This window comes from Oncorhynchus masou, chromosome 11 (assembly GCF_036934945.1).
Source record: "Oncorhynchus masou masou isolate Uvic2021 chromosome 11, UVic_Omas_1.1, whole genome shotgun sequence".
In the NCBI taxonomy this organism is placed as follows: Eukaryota; Metazoa; Chordata; class Actinopteri; order Salmoniformes; family Salmonidae; genus Oncorhynchus; species Oncorhynchus masou.
This window is the reverse complement of record NC_088222.1, coordinates 20,961,025-20,982,191: the sequence shown is the minus strand read 5'-3', so window position 1 is coordinate 20,982,191 and position 21,167 is coordinate 20,961,025. Positions and strand designations below refer to the sequence as shown.

General features: G+C 41.5%; 1 protein-coding gene across 1 annotated transcript; it reads right to left on the bottom strand.

Annotated features, from left to right (window-relative positions):
* Window positions 1-638: 638 nt before the first annotated feature.
* LOC135547924 (neuropeptide FF receptor 1-like) lies at window positions 639-3,951 on the bottom strand. Its single transcript, XM_064977133.1, has 3 exons — window positions 3,591-3,951; window positions 2,066-2,165; window positions 639-1,596 (listed from the first exon to the last, which is right to left on the bottom strand). The coding sequence occupies exons 1-3, from the start codon at window positions 3,949-3,951 to the stop codon at window positions 639-641; spliced, it is 1,419 nt and encodes a 472-aa protein (XP_064833205.1).
* Between the last annotated feature and the right edge of the window lie 17,216 nt (window positions 3,952-21,167).

The following is a 21,167-nucleotide window of genomic DNA, read 5'->3' as shown; positions in this document are numbered from 1 at the left end:
TGTTGTTGTCCACCCCACTGTTGTTGTCCACCCCACTGTTGTTGTCCACCCCACTGTTGTTGTCCACCCCACTGTTGTTGTCCACCCCACTGTTGTTGTCCACCCCACTGTTGTTGTCCACAACACTGTTGTTGTACACCCCACTGTTGTTGTCCACCCCACTGTTGTCCACCCCACTGTTGTTGTCCACCCCACTGTTGTTGTCCACCCCACTATTGTTGTTCACCCCACTGTTGTTGTCCACCCCACTGTTGTTGTCCACCCCACTGTTGTTGTCCACCCCACTGTTGTTGTTCACCCCACTGTTGTTGTCCACCTCACTGTTGTTGTCCACCTCACTGTTGTTGTCCACCTCACTGTTGTTGTCCACCCCACTGTTGTTGTCCACCCCACTGTTGTTGTCCACCCCCCTGTCGTTGTCCACCCCACTGTTGTTGTCCACCCCACTGTTGTTGTCCACCCCCCTGTCGTTGTCCACCCCCCTGTCGTTGTCCACCCCACTGTTGTTGTCCACCTCACTGTGTTGTCCACCCCACTGTTGTTGTCCACCCCACTGTTGTTGTTGTCCACCCCACTGTTGTTGTTGTCCACCCCACTGTTGTTGTCCACCCCACTGTTGTTGTCCACCCCACTGCCTTTCAATGCTCCCACGCCTGACACACAGCAACCCCCATTGGAGAGAGTCCATCGACATCCTCCGCATGAACACCCCTTTTTATTGACACTCCACCGTTACTGTTACTTCCCTCTGCCTCTGAGCCCCGCCAGCCTCCTGCCTCAGCCGAGCACTCTGCCTTCCTCTGCTCCATCTCTAGACACACGCAGCCTGTCAGGTCGCTGTCGGTGTGGATGCGGTTTCTCACCCCCCGGATGGTGAGAGGGTTGGCACTGAGGGCTGTGTCCCGGGTGGTTCTGGCCTTGCACCCCTGATGATCCTTGCTCACCGCCTGCTCCTGGGGGACCACGCTGCAACAGGATCCAGGACGACAGGCAGCCTGGAAGCCCTTCTTAAAGTTTTCGTTGAAGTAGCCATAGATGATGGGGTTGATGCTGGAGTTGGAGAAGGCCAGCCAGTGGGAGAAAGGGAAGATGTAGCCTGTCAGAATGTCCAGCTGGTCCCCTTCAGGTCTGGCGTAGTCTGTGAGGAGCATCAGGGTCCAGAGAGGCAGCCAGGACAGCATGAAGAGGAGAGCCACCACGATTAGCATTTTAACTACCTTGACCTTCCTCTGGGAGATAGGGGACTTAATATCTGGGTGCCCACTGTTGGATAGAACAGCTGTAGCAGAAAGCTTGGCTCCGATGCAGCCATACATGATCATGATAAGAGCTAAGGGCATCAGGTAGATGTGTGTAAAAAGGACCATGGTGTAAACTTTCCTCATCTCAGGGTCAGGCCAGGTCTCATAGCAGTAGTAGAGAGGGTAGATTTTGTTGTCACTGGATACCATGAAGTGACCCTTCTCTTGATCCACCGTCAGCATCACAGCCGACGGAAGCATGATCACCAGTGCAAGAGCCCACACCAGCCCTATAGTTGCCTTAGCAACAAGAAGGGTTAGCTTGGGCTTAAAGGGGTAAACAATACAGCGGAATCTAATGGGAGAGAGAGAGGAGAGATAGGTGAGAAGTGATGAAGCGATTCATTTCACTAAGGATTCTTGCCGCATACAGATGTCGGATCTTCATTTGATCACTATTTTGTTGCTGAGCAGGAAATGCAAACTTGTAGTGTATTCAAGGGTTAAATGGCTTCTAAAGTTTGTAATTACTACTTTAAAATTTCAGACTTGATTTTCCCTAATGAAAAATGTATCAACAAAAAAATGTTGATTAATTATAATTCATATTTCCTGTTGCTGCAGGATTATTCTTCTGCTGTAGCAAACCGGCTCAAATTAAGATCCTAAATCTGTAGATTAAACAATTTACTGTAAAACACGAAGTGTTTAACATGCATACATGAAAGCGTTTCTTTCCCCTTCCAATTCACATGTACAGATACTAACAAGTACCCTGCATGCCTAAAGGAGACAATGGGGGAGGGAAGAGGTGGGGGACTTACCTGTCCACGGCGATGGCAACCAAGGTGAAGACAGATGCAGCCACTGATATCCCCTGTACCAGGCCACTTAACTTACACACTGCATTGCTGAAGGGCCAGCCTGCCAAACAACAATAGCAACAATAAAACTTTATTGGTGAGCTGCCAGACATGTCAATGAGAGTCAATAGCCATACTGTGAACAGGTGTTTTTGGCATTTTTGGTACACATGAGTTAGTTTGGTACACGTGCGTTAGTTTGGTACACATGATTTGGTCACAAATAATAAACAACTTCAGGAGTACTGTACATTTAAAACCTGCATGAAAGATGCCAAAATACCTTTTTGCACAAGAGTGGATCTAGTATTTATACCTACCCAGCGTGAATATGTAGCCAACAAAAGGTGTGTTTTGAAAAAGTAATTACTGTAAGTTAAGACTTCCCGCCTGAGTGATTTTATGGCAATGATTATTTCACACTTTTGTACATTTGGGGTTTTCTAAAAGCACTTTTACTGCCTGGACTCAACTAATGTCTGTATTGAAGAGATGAAGAGATTGTGAAGAACTGTCTAAAAATGTAAAGCTATTCATCAGGCTGTCAAATGAAAGACAGCTGAAATCATCATGTTCAGACCTACTATTTTTCTCTCAGTTCTGAACTATTCAAACATGAATCTGCAATATTCAATTTAGATTTACATTTTTGACATTTAGCAGATGCTCTTATCCAGAGTGACTTACAGTTAGTGCATTCATCTTAAGATAACTAGGTGGGACAACCACATAGCACAGTCATGGTAAGTACATTTTCCTCAATAAAGTAGCTATCAGCAAAGTCAGAGCTAGTAAGTTTGAAAAGAGTCATGTGCGAGTGTTAGTTCACTAAAGGCTTTTTTTTCAAGACAATGTTAAAAAGGCTTGCTATTAATAATAGTACAAATTAAAATAATACAATTCAATAACAGGCTGGCAATTCAGCTTGTGAGATGTGTGAAGATTTATTACTGTGAGAATTAATTGAACTTATCTAAACCATTGCAGAGCTGGCTAGGCTGGGGCATGTGCAACTTCAGACATATATAAGACCCCTGCTGAAACAGAGTCATACAATACATGTGAATGACTACTGGGAATAGCTAGAATTATGTTTCTTTCAAGGCACAAGATGAGTTTATCCTAATAATAGTTTGTCATCAATAGCTAAAGGAAACTGCCAAATCAGTTATAGAAATAACTGTCTTTTTCTAAAGGTTGCATCATTCTTTTCATCAAAGCTAACAGCAATGAATACAGAGTATTGTGTTTTATTAATTTACAGAATCATTATAGCAGTAGGGTAAAACCAACTCAGTGGCTTTGTGGTTAGAGTTTCCTCCCTGAGATTGGAAGGTCATACCAAAAAGACTCTAAAAATGGTAGGACTCTATGCCTCTCTGCTTGACACTCAGCATTAATGAGATGGATTGGAGGTAAGGCCCTGCGATAGACTAGCCTCCTGACCAGTGGGTGTACTTGTGTACTTGTCTCTGTGTTTCTGTACCTGTGATGAGGTTGTCCACCAGCGTAGTAGGGATGCAGAAGATGCCCACCAGCAGGTCACTGATAGCCAGGTTGAGGATGAAGAGGTTGGTAACTGTCCGCATGTGACGGTTCTTAACCACAATGAGGCACACCAGGCAATTACCCACCATGCATGGCATGAAGATGAACAGGTAGGCTAAGGTAAAGCTGGCTGCTATAGCCAAAGAGTGTTGGTAGTAAGGGGAGAGCTTGACGCTAGAGACGGTGCAGCTGGAGTTGGTGTTGGTGCAGTCGGTCAGGTTGGTGAGGTTTGATGAGAGAATAAGGTCAGAGGTCATGTAATGAGTAGTGGTCAATTGAAGTTCCAATGTGTCCTCCATCTTGAACTCCTCTTATTAGACCAGGAGAACAGTCAGGCTAAAAATATCCCAAAAAACAATAACATATTTATTACACAGGAGTAAATCATTACAAATATTTGGCGTCTTTAAAAAAAAGCTAAATCACATGTAGTCTTTCGTCACTTTTTGTTAGGCCAATCCACTGTAGGAACCTCAGGATCCTGTGTACAGTATGTTTCAGTAATCCACCAAAAAAGGTATGTTTGTTAGCTGTCTCCATGAAGCGACAATGATATGCATAAGAAGCATTACAATTAATTATGGGTAGTAGGGTGACAATGTTGTTGTAAGCATAGCAAGATGGTGAATGTCGATGAATGAATATCAGAACTTCTCTATGACAACCACTCAGCTTGGAGCGCTCGACAACCATTCTATTTGCCTGAATAGATTCTGTTTTTCAAATGGGATGAGAGATGTTTGTGACAGTCATTATGATAATATCACAATGCCAATGATTGTCATAAGTAATACCAATGACTGTCACAAACATCTTTCATCCTCTTTGAAAGCACTGTCAACAAAGATGTTTTACATTCAACAACTCCAGTTAGTTCTGATATCTCTTATTCATTCAGCATGTTTATGATATGATTATAATGTGTATAAAGATTTCTAAACATACACAGCCAATGTTAAACCTTATTAAATAGGGTGGTTTTGTACTTTTTTGTACACCCTATACATGCAAAAGCATTTAATTTAAATCAAACAATAAATAATCAAATTAATTATTTCTCACGTTATAATTGAAAAAATGCATAAAAGATATACAATATCATTATTTGGGGTTATTTATTAACACATTATCGAAACAAGTATTCACAGAGATGTTCTGATAGGAATGAATCTCAAGTCAATTTCAATTTAACTTTTAAATGGAATGGGATTTTTTTTAACTAATTAATTGTATTCGGATATAAATTTGACATTCCAATAACGAGAATATTACAGTGTTCTTTCATACTCTTTATTATTTCATTAACCTTACATTTCCCGAAATAAAGTGAAGGCGATCTCTCTATCTTATCAATGTCATTCAGTTGAGAAAGAAATCCCTATAAAGGCAAATTGTAAAACGTAGATTTGTAGAAGAATGTCCATACCTTACGTGCCTTTTTAAAGACCTCCACGTGTGCGGTGAAATAAGAAAAAAGACAACAAAATCTCAGATAGTCCCCACACTAAATTATGAAATAGATACAGAGAGAGCGACCGAACTTTTCCCAATGCACTAAAAGACCTTCAAATACTATTTAGCTTGTTTGTTTCATTCTCACATTGGATCCATACCGGTCTACGCATCCGGCGAACGAGGAGGCGTGCACTGTGCGCATGAACTGCTTTTATAGCTACAGCGGCAGTCGCGCGTGCTCCACATGGAGACATTCTAGAGACCTCATACTCATGTATTTTCGAAAAACTATGATCTAGATTATTACTTTACTTGACAATACCAATAAATCCCAACAATGAAATCATCCTACCATGTCAGAATACTGTAGGCCTATAAAGATTGCTTCACAGAAGGAATTAATTGTGTTAGTTAGGCATACAGGGTTTACTCTACTGTCAGCATCAAAGGGGGTCACAAGTCAACACTGATACTATATTTATTTTTTTACCTTAGCTGTGACCCTAGCCATGACCCATGACAAGTGATAGTCTGCTGCTACTTGTGGTTGCACTTTTAAGAGCTAGTCTTAGCCTAAAACCCTTTCTACATCCAACTAAGATCCCCCTTTCCCCATGAAACCCAAGGCAATTGATTACCATGAGATCATATATACAGAAAGTATTCAGCCCCTTGACTTTTTCCATATTTTGTTAGGTTACAGCCTTATTCTAAAATGGATTTCTGATCAATATACACATAATACCCCATAACGACAAAACAGAAACAGGTTTTTGGAAATGTTTGCTAATTTATTAAAAATGGAAATATCACATTTACATAAGTATTCAGACCCTTTACTCAGTACTTTGTTGAAGCACCTTTGGCAGCGATTATAGCCTCAAGTCTTTTTGGGTATGATGCTACAAGCTTGGCACACCCATATTTGGGGAGTTTCTCCCATTCTTCTCTGTAGAGCCTCTAAAGCTCTGTCAGGTTGTATGGGGAGTGTTGCTGCACAGCTATTTTCAGGTCTCTTCAGAGATGTTTGATCGGGTTCAAGTCCGGGCTCTGGCTGGGCCACTCAAGGACATTCAGAGACTTGTCCGAAATCACACCTGCGTTGTCTTGGCTGTGTGCTTAGGGTCGGAAGGTTTGCCCCAGTTTGAGGTCCTGAGCGCTCTGGAGCAGGTTTTCATCAAGGATCTCTCTGTACTTTGCTCAGTTCATCTTTCCCTCGATCCTGACTAGTCTCCCAGTCCCTGCCACTGAAAAACATCCCCACAGCATGATGATGCCACCACCATGCTTCACCATAGGGATGGTGCCAGGTTTCCTCCAGACGTGACGCTTGGCAATCAGGCCAAAGAGTTCAATCTTGGTTCATCAGACCAGAGAATCTTGTTTCTCATAGTCTGAGAGCCTTTAGGTGATTCATGGCAAACTTCAAGTAGCCTGTTGTGTGCCTTTTACTGAGGAGTGGCTTCCGTCTGGCCACTCTACCATAAAGGCCTGATTGGTGGAGTGCTGCAGAGATGGTTGTCCTCCTGGAAGGAGGAGAACTCTAGAGCTCTGTCAGAGTGACCATCGGGTTCTTGGTCACCTCCCTGACCAAGGCCCTTCTCCCCAATTGCTCAGTTTGGCCGGGCGGCTAGCTCTAGGAAGAGACTTGGTGGTTCCAAACTTCTTCCGTTTAAGAATGATGGAGGTCACTGTGTTCTTTGGGATGTTGCAAAAATTCGACACAATCCAGTCTCGGGCGCTCTACAGACAATTTTTAATCTGACATGCTCTGTCAACTGTGGGACCTTATATAGACAAATGTGTGCCTTTCCAAATAATGTCCAATCAGTTGAATTTACCACAGGTGGACTCCAATCAAGTTGTAGAGACATCTCATGGATGATCAATGGAAACAGGATGCACCTGAACTCAATTCCGAGTTTCATAGCACAGGGTCTGAATACTTATGGGGTATTGTGTGTAGATGGCTGAGGATTTTTTATTTATTTAATCCATTTTAGAATAAGGCTGTAAAGTAACAAAATGTAGAAAAAGTCAAGGGATCTGACTACTTTCCGATGCCACTGTATATACACTACATGAAAAGTATGTGGACAGCTGCTCATCGAACATCTTATTCCAAATCATAGGCATTAATATGGAGATGGTCCCCCCTTTGCTGCTATAACAGCCTCCACTCTTATGTGAATGATTTCCACTAGATGTTGGAACATTACTGCAGAGACTTGCTTCCATTCAGCAACAATAGCATTAGTGAGGTCAGGCACTGATGTTGGGCGATTAGGCCTGGCACGCAATCGACGTTCCAATTCATTCCAAAAGTGTCCGATGGGGTTGAGGTCAGGGCCATGTGCAGGCCAGTCAAGTTCTTCCACACGGATCTCGACAAACCATTTCTATATGGACCTCGCTTTGTGCGTGGGGGCATTGTCATACTGAAACAAGAAAGGGCCTTCCCCAATGTCACGCCCTGATCTTAGTTATCTTTGTTTTCTTTATTATTTTGGTTAGGTCAGGGTGTGACGAGGGTGATATATGTGTTTTTGTCCTGTCTAGGGTTTTTGTATGTTTATGGGGTTTTTCCAGTATAGGTGTTTTTATGTCTATGTTTGCCTAGATTGGTTCTCAATCAAAGGCAGCTGTTTTTCGTTGTCTATGATTGGGGACCATATTTAGGTAGCCATATGCCTTGGATAGTTTGTGGGTTATTGTCTAGTTGCCTGTGTCAGCACTCGTTGTGCATAGCGGCACAATAGTTTTTTGTTTTGTATAGTTTGTCAAGTGTTGTTCGTTTATTTAAAAAAATAATGTATTCTAATCACGCTGTGCCTTGGTCTCCTCACTATGACAAACGTGACACCCAAACTGTTGCCACAATGTTGGAAGCACAGAATTGTCTAGAATGTTATTGTATGCCTTAGCATTAAGATTTCTCTTTACTGGAACTAAGGGGCCGAGCCCAAACCATGAAAAACAGCCCCAGAACATTATTCCTCCTCCACCAAACTTTACAGTTTGCACTATGCGTTGGGGCAGGTAACGAAACCAATTTCATGAAGCTCCCAACAAACAGTTATTGTGCTGACTTTGTTTCCAGAGGCAGTTTGTAACTCGGTAGTGAGTGTTGCAACCAAGGACGCTCAGAGGTCCCGTTCTGTGAGCTTGTGTAGCCTACCACTTCACCATCGTTGCTCCTAGACGTTTCCACTTCACAATAACAGCACTTACAGTTAAACGGGGCAGCTCTAGCAGGGCAAAAATTTGACTAACTGACTTGTTGTAAAAGTGGCATCCCATGACAATGCTACGTTTAAAGTCACTGAGCTTTTCAGTAAAGCCATTCTACTGCCAATGTTTGTCTATGGAGATTGCATGGCAGTGTGTTCAATTGCATACACCTGCTAGCAACAGGTGTGTCTGAAGTAGTGTGTCTACATACTTTGTGCATATAAAAATATATATATTATTGTCACATACACCAGATCTGTGCAGTGAAATGTGCTGTTTTATAGGGTCAACCATAATAGTACTGCACCCTTGGCGCAAATGTGGGTTAAGTGCCTTACTCAAAGGCACATAGACAGATTCTTCACCTTATCTCAGTTATTCAAATCAGGTTACTGGCCCAGCACTCCAACTGCTAAGCTACCTGCCGCCCTATCATCAACTCATAGCCTATATCAATGTATATTGCACAAACAGCTTCAGTGTAGGCGTGACGCATAAAGGCACAGTAACATGCTGACGAGACCGGACACATCGCAAAATACATTTAAAAATCCATGTTAATCAATTCTTGCACCCACACTGTTCGTCCCCAAATTAATGTCATTGGTTCAGAGTTTGTTTTGATATTTTAACCTGCGTGTGGTATCGCGTTTGGTGTAGGGGGACAAAATAAATGTATGCATGATAGCGCAAGATGGCGCATGCGCGCAGCCTGTTTTAAGAACGGACTGCCATACTTGGTATATGACTGGGTGATGAAAGTTGTTCAAATACATGTAGCCATTAGTTTCCAAATGAGAAAAACAGTTGTGTGGGCTAGTCTTCAAGGAAAATTCAGACCTGAGTAATGCTCACACCTTAATTCCCTTTTCATGCACCTTTTTCTCTACCCTTATTCTGACCTTCAATGTATGCATGTGGTAAAGCATATGCCAGCCAGCTATTCGTTTGGGGTGGAGATCATTACGATTGAGGTGTGGCAGAGATGTGTCTACAGATAAACTGTATTTTGACCTTGACTTAATTCCCCCAGAATTCCATAACATTTAAGCCCAGGAAACCATGAATAAGTGGCAAATGGATCAAACTCAACTTGTGGAAAAGCTCAACTTAATTTTTACGAAATAAAAATAACACCAATCTCCATGCACTGTAATTTATAATTTGATAAGAGCATGTCAAAATGACAGGTATTTCGGCCTCTTTTCCACAGTGAAGTATAAATAGCTGTGTCTTTATTGTAGGACTATGGTTTCATCATTTGCGGGGGTGACATTTGGAGACACAAGCCTAGGCTGCAGCCTATGGAAATCCCTGCGCACTGATAGTAGCGCACTGATAGTAGCGTACTGATAGTAGCGCACTGATAGTAGCGCACTGATAGTAGCGCACTGATAGTAGCACCTAACCTACCGAGTTTATTCACGCACTGTATAATGTTTAATTATATGACCAGTCTTTTCCTTAAAAAAAAAAAACATGTCAAATATTAGCCACTATCGGTACCCACCGTCAGTAATACCCACATACATATTAACTCACTTTAGTGCAGTGACTTTTAGTTTACTTCTGTTTGTAGCCTACATTTTGGATCATTCCGTTACATCATTAGTTTACCTTTCTTTCCTCTACCATGTCCATGTGGTTGTTCCTGATGGTCACTAGAAATAATAGTAGTAGATCATATTAGGCTATTTAGAGGGTCAAATGGACTTGAATAACTATATCTTAACAACTCATGAAAACCTAAATGTGTTCGTTGGTCGTAATTTAGGTTAGGGTTAGGCATAAGGCTAGCAGTGTGGTTGAGGTTAGGGTTTGGTTTAAAATCAGATTTTAAGAAGAACAATTGCTGAAATAGGCTGGGTTTAGCCATTATTATGACTTTGCCGCAGTGATGACCAATAATTTGAGACATGTAGCCTATTTGAATCATTATGGAAGGTAGACCATACATGCTGCAGCAGTTTAAACCTTGAGTCTGGAGCACGGTTCATGACAACTGGACCATTGTTATCACAGTTCCGTGATTAATGAGGACTAGGGTAGATATATATAGGACTATTATTCAACCCCTATTGTACACATTTCTCACCTTCCAATATTTCATGGCTTGAACAATTGAATATGGCAACATTCAGGATGAATCAAAACGCAGTGTTTTTTGATTCCTTCAATACATTTTGTGCTTAGAGGATCTCCCACCCTGTTCATGTATGATTCATACATACTTTCTTAACCCTAAGTAATCTACAAGATCAGATCATTTTTTAAATCTACCAATTGGTCCTGAAATTGAGTCGAATATGCTCGTATTTAGATGGCTTTCTTTCCTTGATGCCTATTCTGAACCCGTCTCTCGATATATATTCTAGTGAGTCTGTCGAGAATATTCTAATTAAAGGTACACCATATTTAAAGGGATAGGCACCATGTACTTGACAGGTTAGAAACTGAGATGATTCCCTCCACTTTTGACATTATCTCATTATATACACCTGACCGTACACATATTATCTTCCATCATATTTTTTTAAAGAAATAGTTATTTTTACTTTTCTCTAAAGTTTTATTGGTCCAAAGGGTTTAGAAGAGAGGGGTAGAGGAGGAGCAAGACAACCATTTGAAGACAGGATGAGGTTGAATGAATGAATACTCACCCTGGTCAGTGAGCAGAGGTAAGCAGAGTAGCTCAACTCTAGGAAGGCAATGTGAGGGAGAGGTCCTAGACAAACTTTCAGCCATCAGGCTCTCCTCCATTAGGGACATGTTGGCAGTGACCTCATCAGGGAGGAACACAGACATGCTGAAATCATACTGCATCTGAACAATCTGCAGAGAGAGGGAAGAAAAAAGAGCCAGGGAGAAAATGGAGAAGAGGAGAGATCAGATGAATTGGAAATAATGTTTATGAAAAATATTACGTTTTTTTTAAACTTTTTATGTGGAGCTCAGGTCTGAGTTGATGCCCAATTTCACTGGGTAATGGTCCTGGTTCATCATGGCAATGCAGGTGTGTCTCCCCATCTAGCTGAAAGTTCTCCATCCCTCCACCTTGACTGAACACGCTGCTGCTAGTGCTAGCCGCTTCTAATGACGATGCAACAAAGGCAGTAATAAATGTGAGAGAAAAAATACATATTTTGCTGATTTGTTTGATATTTAACAATTATATATTTAACAATAGTAAGACATTTCTGTTCTACTAATGCTGTGTTTTTATGGTCTCTACTCTAGCTCCCTGCAGCTAATCTGGGCGTATGGTCAAGAATAGGTTTTACTAGAGATAGTTTAGGAGAAGAAAAATCCTTCATTGTCTCAAAATCATCCTTGGATCAAGGAGACAAAGCCGGGTGGGAGTTAAAACAAACACCAGGTGCAGATAACCACAATATTAACCCAAAGTTGCTTATGATGCCCCCGATCTGCATGGGTGGGGTGGAACCAGCCATAACTAAGCATTTTTAGTGTCCGCTATATAAGAACCAATATTTTCTGTAAAGGTTAGGCTCTCGGTCCAACACTCAAGAGTGTGGGGTCGACCAGTCTCATTATGCCAATAATGAATCAATATTAAATTAAGATAATTGTTTGAAGAAATGACAAAGTCTCTCTCACTTGATTAGAATGTTCCACGTCATGCTACTGGTTGAAGTGCAAGCCAGGCTAATGATAGTGGTTGTTGAAGTTCTAGCTAGGCCTGGGACTGTCTCTGGCCTCGTCGCCTTTATGACTTATGTCCTCTGCCTCACTGACGATGGAAGTATTATCAGCGGCCCTGTCTTTTTACAAAAGAAATGTGTTAACTGTGGTAATTTTTCTGAAGAAATGTAATTTTCTTTCTTATTTGTTTTCTCTTCCCTGCTCTGAAAGAGCCTCATTGCTGCAGCATTACTTTCAATGAAAGGGTGGAATCGTCCATTGTTAATATTAATGACATTTGTTTCTGCTATTATGAGAAAAAGTTAATTATATTGATATGAAACATATATGTATGGAAATAAATTATTGATTTATTAAATAAATTATAATAAAAGTTTATGGGTTGCCTACACAGTTTTGCAGGTGCAGCAAAACGCTTATGTTTCTAGCTCTAACAGTGCAGCAACATCTAGCAGTACAATAACAAGAGAAAGAAGACTAACATTTTTCACAACATGGTCCAGACTTTGCATACATACAGTATATCACAAAAGTGAGTACACCCCTCACATTTTTGTGAATATTTGAGTATATCTTTTCATGTGACAACACTGAGAAATTCAACTTTGCTACAATGTAAAGTAGTGAGTGTACAGCTTGTATAACAGTGCAAATTTGCTGACCCCTCAAAATAACTCAACACACAGCCATTAATGTCTAAACCACTGGCAACAAAAGTGAGTACACTCCTAAGTGAAAATGTTAGACTCTAGACTTGGTATAGAGACATTGACTGGAATGTAAATATGTATTTACATTTTTAAGTAATTTTTTTGTTAAAGTGGCTGCCTAAGGGCCAAATCGTGGGTGGCTCCATATCAATATATTTTCAGGGTACATACAGTTGAAGTCAGAAGTTTACATACACTTAGGTTAGAGTAATTAAAACTTGTTTTTCAACCACTCCACAAATACCTTGTTAACAAACTATAGGTTTGGCAAGTCAGTTAGGACATCTACTTTGTGCATGACACAAGTCATTTTTCCAACAATTGTTTACAAACAGATAATTAAACTTATAATTCACTGTATCACAATTCCAGTGGGTCAGAAGTTTACATACACTAAGTTGACTGTGCCTTTAAACAGCTTGGAAAATTCCAGAAAATGATGCCATGGCTTTAGAAGCTTCTGATAGGCTAATTGACATCACTTGAGTCAATTGGAGGTGTAGCTGTGGATGTATTTCAAGGCCTACCTTCAAACTCAGTGCCTCTTTGCTTGACGTCATGGGAAAATCCAAAGAAATCAGCCAAGACCTCAGAAAAAAAATCGTAGACCACCACAAGTCTGGTTCATCCTTGGGAGCAATTTCCAAATGCCTGAAACTACCATGTTCATCTGTACAAACAATAGTACTCAAGTAGAAACACCATGGGACCACGCAGCCGTCATACTGCTCAGGAAGGAGACGCGTTCTGTCTCCTAGAGATGAATGTACTTTGGTGCGAAAAGTGCAAATCACTCCCAGAACAACACCAAAGGACCTTGTGAAGATGCTGAAGGAAACGGGTACAAAAGTATCTATATCCACAGTGAAACGAGGCCTATATCGACAACCTGAAAGACAGGGAATTTTTACTCTGATTAAATGTCAGGAATTGTGAAAAACGGAGTTTAAATGTATTTGGCTAAGGTGTATGTAAACTTCCAACTTCAACTGTACATCTACCTCTGTGCAAAATGTGGTACTTTTATCACAAAGTAAACCATTGAGTCAACGTTTCTCGCTTAGCAGCACACCACTAATATATACAAGAGAGGTGATTTTTCATTCCTCCGTAGTAACACAAAAATCATCGTAAATTGTTTCTTGTCAGTAACTAGTGGCTTGACAAATTCCTACAATTTCAAAAGGTCAAAATGTACCCCTGTTGGGCTTTTAGGATTCAAATGAACTCGTTTGCAATCAACTTGAAAATTGGTACATACCGGTACATGGCTAAATACTGTATGGAAAATGTTATTTACCCTCTATTATTCCTATTTAGCACTTCAAACTGATCCATTGTGGAAATGATTTCTTGCTAACAAAATGTTGTCATGGTATGTCAAACTTGAATGACTCGGAGGTGAAAGATGTGTTCAACTCCAATGTATGCACAATCAAAGGCGCTGAACATAAGACATGGTTCATTATCAGTAATGAGCTTTGTGTTGAGTTTTGAAAATATAGCACTGACATCTGAAAAATGTGCCAAAGTGATTGAGATAAACTGTAAGAGGCCAGAGGGAATGGTTTGGACATTCAATAAAGACAAAGCAGAACCCGTGGTGTGTGTGTGTGTGTGTGTCCATTGTGCTATCTGACATAAGGAAATGCAGTGGACTCATGACTGAATGGTTAATAAAGGAACCTCTGACAAGAGTCTGTCTGTGCTGTAGGGTAAGCACATCAGAAGCTTGCCATGTGGTAACTTATCATGCAAGCAAACAAATCTAAACACAATGTTGCATAGATTTAGGGTCCTCAATAAGTCAAAAGTTTTATTGATGTTCAATATTCACATAGAAATGATAAAAATCAGTGTTTTGTACATCTGATTTCCTTTTTCCGTTTCATTATGACGAGGTCATGACATCTTTAGGTTGGCATGAGACTGCCCTCGTGTGGTCACATGTGCAACATTCAGCATGCCCAGTGTACTGTATTTTGAGGACAGGAAATAAAACAGTATACTCTTCAGACTGCTTGTTAAAATGAAAGCAAGATCAAATCCGATCTCAAACTAAAGCAGTATCACAAGCATTAATAGCATACATTCAAGGTGATAAACAACCAGTCCAGTGGAAAATATATAATTACGAAACATATTTGACTCTGTACTTATTCAATTATTCTATCCAAATACATCTCAGAGAACAGGTTAGAAACACAACCCAGGTGTATGAGCAGATGTTCAGCCTGTTGAAGTGAACTTCTTCTGTTTCCACCAGTTAGTCAGGCAAGTCCTGTCTCTGAACAGCTGCTTTCTGACTCCTTGCAGCTCCGCAGTGCAGCATGTTGTAGTCTTACCTTCATCCTAACCTCTCTCACCTGGGAATTCACAAAGACAATACTCCCCAAAAGATGAAATAAAGCTATGGTGAACACAGGGTTCATAGTCTATACCGTGTGGGTCTGCATGCACTACACCAGGGAAATATCTTACAGCCGGGGGTGGCAGTGTGTGTGTGTGTGTGTGTGTGTGTGTGTGTGTGTGTGTGTGTGTGTGTGTGTGTGTGTGTGTGTGTGTGTGTGTGTGTGTGTGTGTGTGTGTGTGTGTGTGTGTGTGTGTGTGTGTAAACATGTTTTGTGCAGCTAAAATGCAGCATGTGTGACTCACATCTTTGTATTATTTTTCGGGGGTGGTGCCATTGATTGTGTAGATGTCTTCCCTCTGTATAGAGGAGGATCAATGTGAAAGCACACTGTCAAATGATTCATTTCAACGCAAGGACACTCTGGGTTAAAACAAAATCTACATTAGAGCAGAAAAAAGAGTGAACGAAACAAGCATGATCACTAAATGCCTTCTTTCACCTGTCCTGTGTGTGTCGTCTAGTCTGGAGGGTGGCTGGGTGTGGTTGGGAAACTAAGGGTTGAACCCTTGGCTAGGCCTACTGAGTCTTTGCCGGAGGAGTTGTAGTTCTTCAGTCCATGGGGGCTGGCCAGGGTCCAAATGAAAAGATGATGAGTCAGTGGTGGAGGATGTACCAGGGTCTTCAGGTGAAGGGCAGATGCCAGGGGTGGAGGATGTACCAGGGTCTTCAGGTGAAGGGCAGAGGCCAGGGGTGGCGGATGTACCAGGGTCTTCAGGTGAAGGGCAGAGGCCAGGGGTGGAGGATGTACCAGGGTCTTCAGGTGAAGGGCAGAGGCCAGGGGTTGGATGTACCAGGGTCTTCAGGTGAAGGGCAGAGGGCAGAGGCCAAGGGTGGAGGTGGGTGGCACACCAAGCAGATAGCTTATCCATGTCATTGAGTGCCATGGGCTCTGGACTACTGGGGCTAGGTCTGTAGCAGGGGGACAGGAGAGGGGGCACTGGCTCCTGAGGTACCTGCTGTGGGGCAGGGGGGTGATCTGATATTCTGAAAGCCAGTCTTCTCTCCTGGTACTTTAGCTACATTATGGAGTGAACAGAGGACATACAGTGGGACAAAAAAACGTATTTAGTCAGCCACCAATTGTGCAAGTTCTCCCACTTGAAAAGATGAGAGAGGCCTGTAATTTTCATCATAGGTACACTTCAACTATGACAGACAAAAAGAGAAATAAATCCATAAAATCACATTGTAGGATTTTTTATGAATTTATTTGCAAATTATGGTAGAAAATAAGTATTTGGTCACCTACAAACAAGCAAGATTTCTGGCTCTCACAGACCTGTAACTTCTTCTTTAAGAGGCTCCTCTGTCCTCCACTCATTACTTGTATTAATGGCACCTGTTTGAACTTGTTATCAGTATAAAAGACACCTATCCACAACCTCAAACAGTCATACTCCAAACTCCACTATGGCCAAGACCAAAGAGCTGTCAAAGGACACCAGAAACAAAATTGTAGACCTGCACCAGACTGGGAAGACTGAATCTGCAATAGGTAAGCAGCTTGGTTTGAAGAAATCAACTGTGGGAGCAATTATTAGGAAATGGAAGACATACAAGACCACTGATAATCTCCCTCGATCTGGGGCTCCACGCAAGATCTCACCCCGTGGGGTCAAAGTGATCACAAGAACGTTGAGCAAAAATCCCAGAACCACACGGGGGGACCTAGTGAATGCCCACAGAGAGCTGGGACCAAAGTAACAAAGCCTACCATCAGCAAGGGCATTGAAGATGCAACATGGCTGGGTCTTTCAGCATGACAATGATCCCAAACACACCGCCCGGGCAACAAAGGAGTGGTTTCGTAAGAAGTATTTCAAGGTCCTGGAATGGCCTAGCCAGTCTCCAGATCTCAACCCCATAGAAAATCTTTGGAGGGAGTTGAAAGTCCGTGTTGCCCAGCAACAGCCCCAAAATATCACTGCTCTCGAGGAGATCTGCATGGAGGAATGGGCCAAAATACCAGCAACAGTGTGTGAAAACCTTGTGAAGACTTACAGAAAACGTTTGACCTCTGTCATTGCCAACAAAGGGTATATAACAAAGTATTGAGATAAGTATTTGGTCAATAATAAAAGTTTATTTTTCCACCATAATTTGCAAATAAATTAATAAAAAAATCCTACAATGTGATTTTCTGTATTTTTTTCTCATTTTGTCTGTCATAGTTGAAGTGTACCTATGATGAAAATTACAGACCTCTCATCTTTTTAAGTGGGAGAACTTGCACAATTGGTGACTGACTAAATACTTTTTTGCCCCACTAAATATACTGTAGATAAGTAGCTAGTGAACACAGTCATAGATTAACAAGTGCCCTTTGGCACACTCACTTCCATCCATGTCCTCACCCATCACACACAGATCTTGTAGAATGCAAAACATCTCTGACTACTATTCCATAGCAATAAGCATCTACTCTTTCACTTGTACTTAATCCATATTAATTTACAGGTAATCTGAGCTGTGGGTGAGTGGGTGCCTTTGGTCTTTTTGGAGTGTGACTGAGAACCATTTAACGCAGGTGGAGGATTCTGGATGGGTGAGGGTACATTTGTCCAACCCTTGTGAGAGATTGTTTTTGAGTTGGTGCATTGTATTTGACTTTAGTTCTAAAGTCCTCCTGCCCTCTAGCAGTTTTGTTTTCTTTCTAAAGCCTTCTGGGTGAGGGTGGACTCCTCTCTCTCTCTCTCTCTCAATTCAATTCAATTCAATTCAAGGGGCTTTATTGGCATGGGAAACATGTGTTAACATTGCCAAAGCAAGTAAGGTATATAATATATAAAGTGAAATAAACAATAAAAATTAACAGTAGACATCACACATACAGAAGTTTCAAAACAATAAAGACATTACAAATGTCATATTATATATATATATATATACAGTGTTTTTACAATGTGCAAATGGTAAAGGACACAAGATAAAATAAATAAGCATAGATATGTGTTGTATTTACAATGGTGCGTGTTCTTCACTGGTTGCCCTTTTCTCGTGGCAACAGGTCACAAATCTTGCTGCTCTGATGGCACACTGTGGAATTTCACCCAGTAGATATGGGAGTTTTTCAAAATTGGATTTGTTTTCGAATTCTTTGTGGATCTGTGTAATCTGGGGGAAATATGTCTCTCTAATATGGTCATACATTGGGCAGGAGGTTAGGAAGTGCAGCTCAGTTTCCACCTCATTTTGTGGGCAGTGAGCACATAGCCTGTCTTCTCTTGAGAGCCATGTCTGCCTACGTCGGCCTTTCTCAATAGCAAGGCTATGCTCGCTGAGTCTGTACATAGTCAAAGCTTTCCTTAATTTTGGGTCAGTCACAGTGGTCAGGTATTCTGCCGCTGTGTACTCTCTGTGTAGGGCCAAATAGCATTCTAGTTTGCTCTGTTTTTTGTTAATTCTTTCCAGTGTGTCAAGTAAATATCTTTTTGTTTTCTCATGATTTGGTTGGGTCTAATTGTGCTGCTGTCATGGGGCTCTGTAGGGTGTGTTTGTGAACAGAGCCCCAGGACCAGCTTGCTTAGGGACTCTTCTCCAGGTTCATCTCTCTATAGGTGATGGCTTTGTTGTGGAAGGTTTGGGAATCGCTTCCTTTTAGGTGGTTATAGAATTTAACTGCTCTTTTCTGGATTTTGATAATTAGTGGGTATCGGCCTAATTCTGCTCTGCATGCATTATTTGGTGTTCTACGTTGTACACTGAGGATATTTTTGCAGAATTCTGCGTGCAGAGTCTCAATTTGGTGTTTGTCCCATTTTGTGAAGTCTTGGTTGGTGAGCGGACCCCAGACCTCACAACCATAAAGGGCAATGGGCTCTATGACTGATTCAAGTATTTTTAGCCAAATCCTAATTGGTATGTTGAAATTTATGTTCCTTTTGATGGCATAGAATGCCCTTCTTGCCTTGTCTCTCAGATCGTTCACAGCTTTGTGGAAGTTACCTGTGGCGCTGATGTTTAGGCCAAGGTATGTATAGTTTTTTGTGTGCTCTAGGGCAACAGTGTCTAGATGGAATTTGTATTTGTGGTCCTGGTGACTGGACCTTTTTTGGAACACCATTATTTTGGTCTTACTGAGATTTACTGTCAGGGCCCAGGTCTGACAGAATCTGTGCATAAGATCTAGGTGCTGCTGTAGGCCCTCCTTGGTTGGTGACAGAAGCACCAGATCATCAGCAAACAGCAGACATTTGACTTCAGATTCTAGTAGGGTGAGGCCGGGTGCTGCAGACTTTTCTAGTGCCCGCGCCAGTTCGTTGATATATATGTTGAAGAGGGTGGGGCTTAAGCTGCATCCCTGTCTAACCCCACGACCCTGTGTGAAGAAATGTGTGTGTTTTTTGCCAATTTTAACCGCACACTTGTTGTTTGTGTACATGGATTTTATGATGTCGTATGTTTTACCCCCAACACCACTTTCCAACAGTTTGTATAGCAGACCCTCATGCCAAATTGAGTCAAAGGCTTTTTTGAAATCAACAAAGCATGAGAAGACTTTGCCTTTGTTTTGGTTTGTTTGGTTGTCAATTAGGGTGTGCAGGGTGAATACATGGTCTGTTGTACGGTAATTTGGTAAAAAGCCAATTTGACATTTGCTCAGTACATTGTTTTCATTGAGGAAGTGTACGAGTCTGCTGTTAATGATAATGCAGAGGATTTTCCCAAGGTTACTGTTGACGCATATTCCACGGTAGTTATTGGGGTCAAATTTGTCTCCATTTTTGTGGATTGGGGTGATCAGTCCTTGGTTCCAAATATTGGGGAAGATGCCAGAGCTAAGGATGATGTTAAAGAGTTTTAGTATAGCCAATTGGAATTTGTTGTCTGTATATTTGATCATTTCATTGAGGATACCATCAACACCACAGGCCTTTTTGGGTTGGAGGGTTTTTATTTTGTCCTGTAACTCATTCAATGTTATTGGAGAATCCAGTGGGTTCTGGTAGTCTTTAATAGTTGATTCTAAGATCTGTATTTGATCATGTATATGTTTTTGCTCTTTATTCTTTGTTATAGAGCCAAAAAGATTGGAGAAGTGGTTTACCCATACATCTCCATTTTGGATAGATAATTCTTCGTGTTGTTGTTTGTTTAGTGTTTTCCAATTTTCCCAGAAGTGGTTAGAGTCTATGGATTCTTCAATTACATTGAGCTGATTTCTGACATGCTGTTCCTTCTTTTTCCGTAGTGTATTTCTGTATTGTTTTAGTGATTCACCATAGTGAAGGCGTAGACTCAGGTTTTCCGGGTCTCTATGTTTTTGGTTGGACAGGTTTCTCAATTTCTTTCTTAGAATTTTGCATTCTTCATCAAACCATTTGTCATTGTTGTTAATTTTCTTCGGTTTTCTATTTGAGATTTTTAGATTTGATAGGGAAGCTGAGAGGTCAAATATACTGTTAAGATTTTCTACTGCCAAGTTTACACCTTCACTATTACAGTGGAACGTTTTACCCAGGAAATTGTCTAAAAGGGATTGAATTTGTTGTTGCCTAATTGTTTTCTGGTAGGTTTCCAAACTGCATTCCTTCCATCTATAGCATTTCTTAATGTTACTCAGTTCCTTTGGCTTTGATGCCTCATGATTGAGTATTGCTCTGTTTAGGTAGACTGTGATTTTGCTGTGGTCTGATAGGGGTGTCAGTGGGCTGACTGTGAACGCTCTGAGAGACTCTGGGTTGAGGTCAGTGATAAAGTAGTCTACAGTACTACTGCCAAGAGATGAGCTATAGGTGTACCTACCATAGGAGTCCCCTCGAAGCCTACCATTGACTATGTACATACCCAGCGTGCGACAGAGCTGCAGGAGTTGTGACCCGTTTTTGTTGGTTATGTTGTCATAGTTGTGCCTAGGGGGCATACGGGGGAGGGGATGCTGTCACCTCCAGGCAGGTGTTTGTCCCCCTGTGTGCTGAGGGTGTCAGGTTCTTGTCCGGTTCTGGCATTTAGGTCACCACAGACTAGTACATGTCCCTGGGCCTGGAAATGGTTGATTTCCCCCTCCAGGATGGAGAAGCTGTCTTCATTAAAATATGGGGAT

Coding starts and splice junctions, on each gene's coding strand:
- LOC135547924 (XM_064977133.1), bottom strand. CDS start 3,951: ATGGAGGACACATTGGAACTTCAATTGACCACTACTCATTACATGACC. Junction 2,166..3,590: donor GGTGGACAACCTCATCACAG/GTACAGAAACAC, acceptor GTTGTTTGGCAG/GCTGGCCCTTCAGCAATGCA. Junction 1,597..2,065: donor GTTGCCATCGCCGTGGACAG/GTAAGTCCCCCA, acceptor CTCTCCCATTAG/ATTCCGCTGTATTGTTTACC.